General features: G+C 39.1%; 1 protein-coding gene across 4 annotated transcripts in view; it reads left to right on the forward strand.

Annotated features, from left to right (window-relative positions):
• The window catches only part of TRPS1 (transcriptional repressor GATA binding 1), a 218,102-nt gene that overhangs the window by 39,777 nt on the left and 165,186 nt on the right, over positions 1-13,139 (forward strand). For all 4 annotated transcript variants that reach the window (XM_076329209.1, XM_076329212.1, XM_076329210.1 and 1 more), the window contains exons 2-3: positions 7-165; positions 3,167-4,095. In XM_076329209.1, the coding sequence (XP_076185324.1) occupies positions 129-165; positions 3,167-4,095 (966 nt within the window). In that variant the 5' untranslated portion in view covers positions 7-128. The remainder of the gene's footprint in view (positions 1-6; positions 166-3,166; positions 4,096-13,139) is intronic.

Genomic DNA, 13,139 nt, shown 5'->3' on the forward strand with positions numbered 1-13,139 from the left:
TTGCAGATATACAGATCAGCTCTCAAAATGTCTTCTGTGTCTTCCGTGCATCTTCTAAGACAATTGCATTAGCCCGCCTGCTAGTTGACTAATAGAATTAATAATTGTAAAAAGCACTCTAAAGCCACATGCCTTATGAAGTCAATGCTGGGTATGATTTTACAAGTATGTGATCCATTTTTTCAAGTGAAATTGTTAACTGAAAACGTTCTTGGCACACAATAAAACATTGTGCAATCTGTTATTTGTCTTAGAGATAATAATTTCGGAGTGGCTATATTCTTTCTATATCTAACTTATGACTTGCTAGGGGATGGTTTCTTCGATTTAGGAGTATTGCAAATGTAGTTTTATTTACATAATATGTCTCTGAAAAATGATAGTGGTGGAATTTCAGCAACAAAAAAAAAAACACATCTTTTCTTACTGTCCCCTTGAGTGGATATCAAGCAAATAAATGACAGATGATTTTTCAAAAGCTAAAAGAAAAAAGAGGGGAAAACACTTTTAAATTCAACTTAAGAAAGTTTTTATATTTAGATCAATGTTATCTTTCCTTTCATTCTCCAAGTGTAGAATACTGCATGAAAAATCTCCATTAGGCAGATGTGTTCCCCCCTCCCCTCCATTAACACACAGACTCACAGATATGTCAGGAAAATTTGAACCAAAGTATCGAGATCTGGAGTACTGTCTAGTTAGCCTGTATACAGTCCAGATTTTTCTTTTCTTCGCTTTATAGGGATTTTTTTCTGTCCTTTGCTCTGACTCTCTTCTGTCAGTTGCCACGAAGATAGCAAAATCTCTAAACTTTCCTTATCTGCCAAAAATATCTGTAACAAAAACATTTTAAAACATTGCATTTAGTCTTGTTTAATTTTGACTGAGGTAACAGTTACGATGTTTACTTTCTTGATTTCTCATTTTTTCTTCACTGCGTAGTCAGAACTCCTTTCTCTGTCCTCTAACTGCCATGAATTGCTTTTAAACAGAAGTTATTTTAAAAGTGGTTTGGGACGTGTAATCAGGAGAAAAATAAAGACTTAGCTGAACACCGACCAGAGATGCTCACCAATATTTTTAGTGTGTGTTAACCAAGAGCATTCATGAAGTCCCACAGAGAAGCAGTAATGCTAAAAGGCTAAGGACTGTCTTTATACCTTGAATTATGTACGTGCTCATGTTGTTTTAGTAGGCTGAGTCTGTATTGTAATAGTTCTCTTACCACAACAGGAAATCTTTCTTTTCTCTTACTTCATGGTTCAGAAGTTATCAGGGGAAAAAAAAGTAAAATTCAGTACATACATATCCCAGTAGGTGTGGCTGACATTAAAGAGAAGACACTTGGTTCCCAAGCATGTGTCTTCTACAGTAAGGAATCACAGTAGGCATTTAAGAAACCTATTAAGACCACACGGAGTGTCAAAATTTCAGTAACATGAGCTGGCATTCTGTGTGAAAGCCGTCTCGCTGTAGCCCATGCTGCCTGTGGATCAGCTCAACCACAAAGACAACAGACCCAGCCCAAGACACAAGTTGAACACTTCCCCTAAGAACTTGTCTGTTTTTATCAACATAGCACACAGTGCCCTTTCATGTGGAGCAGATGTAAATAAGAGGATGTACAGATGCCTCTTCTTTTATTTTTAACCTCCGTCCCCAGCCGTACTTCTCAAAGTACTGTTTTGAGAAGGTCATCCGTGGCTTTTAAAGGTCTGGATGCAGCACCATTTGGAGCGCATCAGTGCTGCTCCCAGAATCGCCAGGCGGTCCTCCCTTCGCAGAGCAATATATATCTCCAGTGCCTCTGTAGGTGCCTGGCCATGGCTGGCCTGGGAATGGGGGCTCAGGCTTGAGTCTGCAGCTCACATCTCATGTGTGGTACTGCAGGCTACTGCCACCGGACCACACGCAATTTGGCAAGACAAGCATTCGTCATTGTATACAGCATTGGCAAAGATAAGAGCATAGAAGAAGTTGTAGCACATCTGTCTTCTGCCCATAGCTAGCATGTGAACACAAATGGATCAAACCAGCAGGTGATGAGTATCAAATCCAGAACCACACAGTGGAGAGGGCAGGGAAGTTTCATATATATATTTTCTCTAAGTAGGCTGGGGAAGGTGAAGATATGTAGCAGACAAGGAATTTGGCTTACTACCTGCATAGTCTGATTATTTGTTCTTCCATAATCTCCCATGTTCAGCTAACTCACTGGTGGCAGACTCCTTCTTTCTCTCTGATCCTTATTGCTGTCCTGTCTGAGCTTTCTTAAATGGATCCTGAAAGTGTACTTGCAGATTTAGCAATAGCGGCTACGTTTGCAAGGAGGGCTGAGCAGAGGAGGGTTTGGCTGTTTAGATCCATGTGGATTCCAGGTGTTTTCGGGGTAGATCCCGACTCAGCCACACAGCAATGTCAAATGTCTGGATCCAGGCCTGTAAAATTTTATTGACAACGGGTTTCCTAATAAAGTTAGTTTCTCTCTGTTTGGCAAATAGAACTAATTACATGAATAATGGACTGTGGGGCCAGACTCTAGAATATCCATATAATCCTGTTTGAAGTTTATGGGCAGTAGGAGGGGGAGCTTTTGCTATAGAGAAACTGATACCTGCTTGGGAAAAATACTTTCTCTGAAACCTCAAAGTTACTTACTTGCCTAAATCTGTTTCCTTCCTAATAACTTGTTTAAGTGCTCCTGATTATGTCTTTTAGGTGTATTTTTGCAAAGCTACATTATGTAGTTGTACGGTGTATGAACATTAGACTGCAAAAGTTTATTTTTCCCTTAGTTATTTAAAGTTATTTCAAAGGAAGCGTTCATTTAAAATTATTTCTGCCAGACCATTATCTTCTGAAAAGATAATGAAACCTGTAATTCACTCACTCTGATGGCAGTGTTTTTGTACTTTAAAGTTGTCTTTTATTTAAGTTCAGTCTCAGTGTGACCATTTTTTTTAACATAAAGTTCCAGTTTTCTGCATAGACTAAAAACCTGCTTGACAAAAATTTTCTGAAAAGTTGATGTATTCATATAGTTCAGAATGCTTTAAAAAGTGCCAGGCTTATAATCTGTTATTAATCTTGAATAATTCTATAGGGTTTTTTGCTTTTTTTTCTTTCTTTCTTTCTTTTTTCCTTTTTTTTTTTTTTTCTGTGGTAGATATGGTCCGGAAAAAGAACCCCCCTCTAAGAAACGTTGCTAGTGAAGGTGAGGTACAGACCCTTGAGTCTACAGGTACTGAAAGTGAAGAGTCTGGAAGGAAAAAAGAATTTTCCGCAGAGCAGATGCAAGAAAACACTGACCAGGGTGATGCGGCAGAGTTAAATAACAAGGAGGAACTTTGCACGCATGTCCAAGAGCCATCTTCCAGCATTAAAAAGGACTTGAAAAGCTCAGTGCTGAGTGAAAAGGCTGGCTTCAATTATGAAAGCCACAATAAGGGAGGAAATGTTCCATCCTTCCCTCATGATGAGGTGACAGACAGAAATATGCTGGCTTTCTCATCTCCAGCTGTTGGGGGAATCTGTGAGCCCTTGAAGTCTCCTCAAAAATCAGATGCAGATGACACCCAAGATGTGGTCTGTACCCCGTCAGGAGATGCAGCGGAGACAAATGAGGAGCATCAGATGTCGCCAAAAGCTTCAGATGAAACAGTGCAAGTGCAAAGTGGTCAAACTGATGGCCAAGGCTCAAGCCCGGTCCCCATGGCCTCAAAAAACCCACAAGTGCCTTCAGATGGGGGTTTAAGGCTGAACAAATCTAAAGCAGATTTGTTGGTAAATGATAACCCAGATACGGCGCCTCTGTCTCCAGAGCTTCAGGACTTCAAATGCAACATCTGTGGATACGGTTACTATGGGAACGACCCCACAGATCTCATCAAACACTTCCGCAAGTACCACCTAGGACTGCACAACCGCACCAGGCAGGATGCTGAGCTTGACACTAAAATTTTGGCTCTCCACAACATGGTGCAATTCAGCCACTCCAAAGACTTCCAGAAAGTCAACCGCACTGTGCTTTCAGGAGTGCTGCAGGACATCAATTCCCAGAGGCCTGTCTTATTAAATGGGACTTACGATGTGCAGGTTTGTATTTTCCCAGCCTCCCCGCTTCTGCTAAATGCCTTCTCAACTGCAAAGTCGGTTATTTGCAAAGCCTCTCCTACCTATGTGATTAACGTATTTCATATAACCTGCTTAAGCCTTAAGAACCACTTTGGTCTATTTTAGCCAGGCTTTCCGCAGGTCTGCTGAGCATCTTGTACAGTAGAGGAGTACTTGGCTTTTTGACCAGTGACATTTCTGTGTACGATTTAGTTGTTGTGGTAATCAATAGCAAAAGATCTTATTCAGCAAACAGGCAAATTGCTGAATTGGTAATCATATCTGAAGGATTTGCTGTCACGGAAAGAAAAGAGCAAATAATAATGAAAAGTAACAACCAGATAGACAAAAGACAGCAGCTGGAAATTAAAAATGTAATCCTAAATTATCAGCTGCTGGGAGTCAAGATTTGGCTTATTGATTCTTTATTAAGATAAAATAAATGGCAAGTCTTGGCAACTCTAAAGTTGTCTAGTGCCAGAAAAACAGGATACACAATGGGTATTTAAAACATTTCAAAAAGTAACAGTGATCCACACTGTCCTTCACATTAGTGAGCATGCAAGGAAAGGACTATTGCCTCAGTCATTTTCTCATCTAGTTGGAGCAGGGAAAAAACTACAGATACTGCTTTTTTAAAAAAAAAAAAAAAATCTTATTTTTACCATGAAAGAGTGGACTCAAAAGCTTTTTCATGGAGTCTCTGTTAGTTTCTTATCAGCTAATATTTAATTAATTAGTTAAAAAAAAATGATGCTGGTTTAAAAAAAATCCTCTCGTGAGTGAGCTGAGAGATGCAGTAGGATACCTCAATATTCTTTGACATTAAAATTTGGATTTTAAGGGGAAAAAAAAAAGTAACAAGGTTTACATGCAAAAGCAGTTCAAATGTCCATCCAGTGTTGAGTGTATGTTTGCATAGGACATGATGTCCGACCTGGTAGTAATCACCAGACAAAACTCAGGGTATGTTAAAATAAAAAGGTGGAAGGTGGAAAATATTTAATAGTGCTTGCGGAGACTGTAGCTATAGGAAAGAAATTTTGCAAAACAGGTTAAGATGGCTAACATCTGACTTCAAGTAAGAAGCTGAAACCGGAACACAAGTCAGGAACTTGAAGCTTTTTAAGTGATTTAAACTTTTCCTCTTTTTTCAGAAACTCTACATCTTCTTTGTGGAGCAGCAAATCAAACTAAGGTCTTTATTATGCATAAAAGCTGCAATCTTTGAACTGCTATCTTATTAAAAGATCACTTCAGTGTCTCGTGTCAGACACTCTCTCCTGTCAAACTGTGATTAGAAAGCAAATACGTGATTTAGTTAAAAGAGGTTAGAAGTGAATAATGTCAGAATGTGAAATGATGGTTTATAATTAGCACATAGTATGATGTTAATACCTGGATTTCCTGCTATAGTTTCAGTTTGCTGACTCCGGGGACAGCATCTTAGAGCAACTGATCCATGCTGTCAGGAAGACATTCAAACTGGAACAGCTCAGGCATACAGTATAGAGGAATTTGAGTTTCTAAACACACTTTCATTTCCTCCAAACAATTGTTTCGTTAGGTCCTTAGTTATTTATAGGAAAGTTTATGCTTGATTAGAATGAGCTGGACACTTTTCCTATGCAGTGCTTTCAGAAATAAAACAGATGTGTGAGCTATCTCAGTTTGAACTGATAGAAGTAGAAATAAAACAGCTGAACCTAGACTATACTTGTCTACTAAACCCTGGCAGTACGATACTGCAGGGGAGACAAAAAGCGGTAGGAAACAGTGCGTAGATAATCTACTTAAGATCAGTCTTTTCTCAGACGAAAAACATTTTCCAAAATAGAACAGCCTATACAATGTTGGCAATTTATTTTAAAGAAAAAAAATTGGATCTGGAAACTTAATTTTTAAGAGTGCTAATTTTCCCTGCCCAATTTGGGAAGAGAAGATTAAATAAGCTTTTGTGCCAAATGCCATACTTCATCAGTTGCACATGCACCAGATGTTGATCCAGAACATGTCAGAAGATAAGTAACTGATTAATATTTTTATGCTTTCTCCTCCCCCACTCCCGATACAGAGCAGCTTTGTGAGATTCATGAACACAGTAAAAGAACGTTTGAAAATCCCCTTTTCACCCACACATATTTATATTGCTACTATGTCCATTTTGGAGGGGATTTTTCTCAGGCATCTGAATGGCTGGCGTCTCCTGCCGCAACAAGGGATCATATCGATTAGAGCTCTGGTTAAAATTGGTTCAGTCAAACTCCTGTGTAGCACGTAGAGGGAACTGAACCTGAATAATTGGTTCATCTAAGCAATATTATTTTGTATAGGTACTGGGCTAAAGGAAAATAATCCCTTTGTAATTAACTTGAAATAGTAGTGGACTGGGCTTAAGGTCTGATTTATTGATCCCCTTGCACTTAACAAATGGTTCTGTTGTAGCTGGGGTGGAAGTTATCGATGGATTTATGGTCTCAGGCCAGGGAGCTGGGCACAGAAGCCAGAGGATGAAGATGACTGACTTTGATCTGGCTCACAGTGGTCAGTTGGAGACCATGGTATATGAAGATTTGTAGTAGTGAGGGATGCTGTTGAGCCCTGTAGTTTGCATTCATAACAAAAGCAAACAAAAAGCAATGGAAAAATATCTGAATGCAGAAAAAACCTGTATCTGCTGTTCTATCTGTAGATAGTTAGGGATGCAGTCCCTTTGCCAAGGGCTTGGAAGAAAGAAATCAAATGCATTTTTGGACTTGCACCACAGAAGTGAAGTCTGTCCTAGAAAACTTAACACCCCCCCCCCCCCCCCCAAAAATACGCCCACCCCTCCCAACCCAAAACCCAGCTTTTAGGGTTTCTTTTGTATTGCGGTCAGCAAAACAGTAGGGATACACATTTGGCTTCACATGCAGGTGTGCAAATGGTGGGACTGTGTTTTGTAGTACCCAAAGAGGATTTGGCTGGGAACTGTGTAAATAATCCAAGCTTTCTGGCCTTACTACTGTGTAGATTTTTACTTGATTGGAATATTTAATCCAGGAAGATTCCTTTGTCTTCTTTGAAAATGTGATTTTGTTTTGAAAATCTCCTGTACTCTTTGTTCCCGTTTTCTTCCTCAGAGGTTTCTGGTTCATTGAGTTATAATAAATTCCATAGGATTGGGTAAAATCACTGAGCTGTTTCTGGGAGATTAACTTTCTTGCCAGTATGGATTTCAGAAAACATTTGCTAGCACATCTCTGAATTCCCAGAGAATGTGTTAATCAGCTTTATTGCTTTTATCAGAATAGTATTTGAAGTGAGTTCAATGGATCAACTTTTGCTGATGCCCCTCATTAATTTTCTTCACATTTAGTTAATTGATCAGTCTCTATAAGCACCTTTGTCTTGCTGGATGTTTTAGCTTATGTATGGCTTTGTGGATGTGCCTAAATCAGTAGACTTCAGACTGGATCTAAAGACTTCACTTAAAGTAAAATTCAGGTGACTAAGTTAACAGCTATGATGCTGAAAACCATTGCTTTGCTACTGTATGATTAAGTCTCCTTCTGTGTTTGATCTAATGACTCTTTAATGTAAAGTATGGAAAGGTCTGGAGACAGGCTGGCAAGTAGGCAGGAGTCTTTTTTCTGTCCCCAAATTTTTTTATGAGTAGTGAGTGAGACAGCTTCAACAGAAAGGTTGGAGAGTGCTGTCTTCCACATATCAGCTTATAGCTAAGGGGTAGGACATTGCCCAGCGAGGGAGAAGTAGGCTTGGATCCCCTCTGACAGAGCAAGGAAAGGAGCCTACTTTTCCTGTTTCCTGAACAAGTGTTCAAGCCATTACGCTATTGTATAAAAGGGAGCATGACCCCGTTTCCTGATATGTTTTAAAAGAAAACAGTGTCCCTCTAAGAAAGGACAGAAAATGTCTGCGTTCAGGTGAGGGTTTCAGATGGCATGTCCCAAGGGAGAAGGGTATTCATGCAGCCGTGAATAAAGACACACTGCAGTGCTCAGCAGTTCTTACGGTTGACTCCAGGCAGCTTCACATTGTGTGTGCTACCTTTGAGGAGCTTCCTGCTCAGCATGGCCCTGGTTCTGGAGCTTATTGTCACAGACCTACCTCCTCTTATGTTCAGCCATTAAAAGAGATTCCGACTCCTGTCTGAAAGTACTAAAAAGTGATTTTTTTTTTTTTTTAATCCCGCCCTCTCATTTTGATTGTTTCATGGTTTTAGATACTAGACTGCCACATAAGATAAGAAGACAAATTTCTGAAAAGCCATGGAGTGATAAAATCCATCCAGTAATTTCTTAATTGTATTTCGATGAGCCCAGGGAAAAAAAAAAAGTATTACATTATCTAACTATCCCACAGACTAATGAGAGATTGGCGGCAGATTTTTTCTTTCATGGTTCTAGACTTCCAGTGTTATAAGAGTAGTCCTATACCACTCAGCCTAATTCTTTGTCATATATGAATATGGGTAGCAACTTTTCCAGGATTTTCACAGCAACTGAGAGCCCTTCTGGATGTCCAGCTACCAGGCTGCTCAGCGTCCTAGAAAGTGGCAGAAGTGCCCATGCATGCAGAGTGTGTAAAGCTCTTCCTTTTGTCTCCTTTATAAATCAGTGGTGAGCTCCATATGCCTACACAAAGTTATGTATGTGTGTTTTTTAGCATTCTGGATTTCAATATATCAAATCTGGCAGCTTTTCTGTTCTCACGTTGAAGTGTGTGACTAGTAACATAACTTAAAATTAAAGTCTGGTCTAACTGGGATTCAGCTGAATGAGAACCAGTGGTTTTACTAGTAGTAGCTTCTGCTTTTTACCCTCCACTCTTACCTTAGCAGTTTGATTGAATAGGAGGCTGTGAAGGTAAGACTAAAAAAGCTGTAGGGGGTCTGTAGGGGTACAGATGTAATCAACATCCCTTCTCATGTTAAAGGGTTTCCTCTACATTTCTGGTGGTTTTGGCAAAGGGACTCTTACAGATATGGTGATAATCTAGATTGGAGGCATAAAAAAGTACAGAATTTACTTTTGTGTTAGTGACAAACCAAACCTTCTTAAAGTTCAACTATGTCATCAGGTGGGCTTCCTACAAGGTGGCATGTATACATAACTAGTTGACGTGAGTAAATGAAAACATGTATGTGCACGAATTTCATTTTCCTCACATGCTTAGAAAAACGGATCCAAATTTTATATTGTTGGTCTTACTGACTTTAGCTCCATTGTCCATAAAACAGGAATTAGATCTAAATAAACTGACCAACTGTTGCTGGATATGACATATCCTGATCTCTTGGACTAGATTGTGCCGTGCTAGATCTTGAAGGGTGTGCTAGAACAGAACTTGCATGAAGGTGTGATGACCCAGAAGGCCCATTTCATCTGTCAGCTGTGTTGCGGACTCTCCCTGGGGACTTCCCTGTTTGAACTGAAGGCTGTCAAGCTGTCTTGGGTGTTGCACCTGCATGTGTGCATACCTGTTTATTTTGAGTCTTATTTCTGGGTCATGATCAGGCTTGGAGACTGCCTTGCACACTGAGAGAGTCATACCTCATGAACACAGGAGTCAGTCATCTCTTTTAAACCGCAGACATGAAGAAGAAATGGTGGCAGGTGGAGAAATGGGTGGTGGTAAAACACACACAAATATAGATTCATATGCATGTGCTTGTGTATATGTATATACATACGTGCTTCTTTTTCTCATATATATGTGCATACACATATATATAAAAATATGTGAAAAAGCACGTATGGTCTTGTAGGCATCTAAATTCTATATTGATTGTTGCTCATAAGTAACAATTTGCATTATTATATGTAGTAGAAGTTCTTTATATCCTTTCTTCGGAGATGTTAGGAAGTTTACTATTCAGAATGATATGCAGTGATTTACAGCATGTCAGCTGCTAAATAGTAAGTGCCTGGGAACATTCACTTGCTCCGTGACAGAAATGAGCTATTTTAGCCTTCTTTCATTGAGAAGTACTCTACCCTCAAATTAGAGCATTCAGATGGGCAGTTTCTGTGGAACAACTGATGTGATGTATATTCATCATTCAACGTTGCCTTCAAGGCAAAGTTGTTTATGTGTTAATATTCCTCATCTTTATGCCAGGGATATCTGGTAGTGTTTGAAGACAGGTTAATGAAGAAAGTTGGTGAGACTAGTAATAGTCACGGATATATTTAAAGATGTAAACTGCTAAGCTAGCCCACAGAAATGATGAGAGCTCAAAAAATAAAATTGCTGGGGAAAAAGGAAAGCAGCTAGGTTTTCTTCTGGTGTAAATCAGTGCAAGTTTGCCTCGAAGTCTGTGAGGCTGTGTGAGTTTACAGTAGCCAAGGAACTGTCTAGTAGTTTTATCTATACAGAGAGAGAATAGAAGGGATGGTGCTTCTTTTTGGTGCTAGATATTAGTCTACTAGCATTAGCTAGCAAATGAAAGTCTTGATTCTGTGTTCCTTACTTTTGTTGTTTTTGCACATCTGGTCTCCTGACCTTAATTTAAGTCCTGTTATTGTTCTGTCACAGTCTTTGTTTTAAAAATACCTTTTAAATTCTAATGTCAAAAACCATACTGGCTTCAATGGCAACAGAATAAATCTCGAGAAGAATACACTCTTCTTGAATGAATGTGACCCAATAGTTTGCTTTATTGTTTTGGTAAGTACGAATAGCCCAGGAAGCCAGGAGTTTGCCCTTAGTCTTTGCCTCACTTGTGCAACATAGTTCTGTCTACCAATAAATTAATCACAGTATGGTAAATAGTTTTAAGAATACACTCTGAAGATTCTCCTAGTTTTACATGCAGAGAGCGAGTGAGAGGGAGTGAGTTCTTCATAGTGGAGGTTAGAGAACTGGGTGGTGTTACACAAACTTGCATGAAAGCCAGGAATCTGTTCTGGCCTGCACGACATGAAGAACTTCATAAATGTGGGATGGTTAAAATGTTCTGGATGCTATATTGCACAAAGCAAATGAATAAACAAGAGCATTAGAAAATATTTTAGGATTAGAAGATTAAGAGTAATTGGCAAAGGCAGACTGGATGGCTCAGGAGATTGGTAAGGGATCTGGAGCCTTTCACCTCCTGATTAGCCAAAGATGTAACCCAGGTAATCAAAACCAGAAGATTTATTAACATTTGATTTTCCAATGCAGATGGTTGGTCTAGTTTCTAATCAGTAGTTGCAGAAGAAGCCAGGGGTCAAAGACAGCTTTACCCTGTGCATGTAAGCCATGTGGTTGAATCTGTTACGTGGATATAGGCCACTAGTTTCTGCTGGTGGAATTTTCTTCATGGAACGTATGATTACAGGAGCTGACAGACTTTGTCTTCCTTGGTAATTTTTTTTATTTTCCGTAAGCAGTATTTTTAAATTGCTTTGGCGTAATAAGATTTAGGATTGAACTTCAAAAAGGAGGTGGGAGAATAAAGTAGGGTAGCATTTGGATCAAGGGCAGATAAAATATAAAACATTTAAAAAAAAAAAAAAAAAGAAAGTACCTCTCTTTGCCCAAGTCCATCTATTCCATGAAATCATTGTTTTTGGTCTGACTAATTAAGGTAATATAGACATATCTGTTGGAAACATATAGTGCAATTACACAGCTTTGTTGAAGTACTTGCCAACATGCTTTAGAAAGTACATCTTGAAACATTGTCAATTATTGTATTATCTTTTCTCTTCTTTCTGGTTATTTTTGGAAATGTGCGTGGTGTGTGAGGAGATAGCTTACTTGTATTAACACATGAACTTCAATTCTTGTGATAAATTCTTCCCCAGTCTTCTAGATTTTGATAAATTTCCCCATTAATGTATGAATTTAATGATTAAGAGTTTTGAGTTGCAGGGAGTCATACTGCAAAACGTATTTCGGTTTAATCCAAGACTAGACATGGCTTTGAAGAGCAATTTTTGAAGAATATCAGTGCAACCATCTCAAGTGCAATAATGGAGAACCCATTCTAATAGCGATCTTCCTCTATAATAATACCAACTATATTGCCATAATTGAGGTGCTGCAGGAGTAAGTAATAACCCCAGATCTCACAAGAAAGCAACAGTGAAAGAAAGAACTAAATCAGGTCTCCCCAGTCCAAACAGATGCCTGGTATGTTAGGTTCACTTTAAAAAGAGAATAATGAATTAGTTTTTTCTGTGCTTATTGAAGGGACTGTTGATCTATAGGTGTTCTTACATTTCCAGTGCAAGCTGTGCCTGTACTTGTGACTGCCACTAGTTATGTCAGCTGGCACTTTGGACTCGACTGCTATAATAGAATTGCAGAATTTTAGCATTGCTTTTGTTTAGTTTCTTCTGCTTTATGTTGGGGAAGAGTGTCTACTTAAGAAAATATAACTCTGCCAGGGCAAAGCAGGGGACTAGGTTTTGCTGGGATCAGGATGAAATAGGGGAATAAATACTAGAAGCTATCACTGCTGATACCACACAAAAATGTGGATATTGATTTCGGGGTGGTGTGGGGGGTGTGTGTGTGTGTGTGTGTGTGTGTGTATTTTCCTCTCTCTCCTTTTTCGCCTTTATTTTTCCTCTTTTTGGGGCAGGTCAGAGAGAGCAGGAGGTTAAGGACAATTACATACCCAGTGAAGGAGTATCTCTATGTACATAGAGATACGATATGTAACTGAAAAATCTGAAAGTTAAGCCAGGACTTGAGCAGAGTGTATGAATCCAAACAGTTCTGCAAATGTGTAGGCTTCATACAAATTTGGCTGGCTGAAAGCTGAAACAGCTTCAGTTTATACCGTCATTTCAAGTGCTTCTCCCAACTTCTTTGCATGGAAGCCTGTTTCTTCAGTTCTCTTTACCTGATGACCCCCAAGGAGGCTTTCAGTATGTTTTGTTATGCATAAAAAATGGCTTTTGAGTGTAATAGCATTAAGATGACTCTGTGTTACCTTTCACGTACATGCTCTCCTAATAGGATGCATTATTTTGAATTGTGGCAAGGTAGTCAGGGAAATGCCAGCCCAATAATTGGTAATCAATTAC

The sequence above is a fragment of the Aptenodytes patagonicus genome, chromosome 2 (assembly GCF_965638725.1).
Source record: "Aptenodytes patagonicus chromosome 2, bAptPat1.pri.cur, whole genome shotgun sequence".
NCBI classification, from domain to species: domain Eukaryota; kingdom Metazoa; phylum Chordata; class Aves; order Sphenisciformes; family Spheniscidae; genus Aptenodytes; species Aptenodytes patagonicus.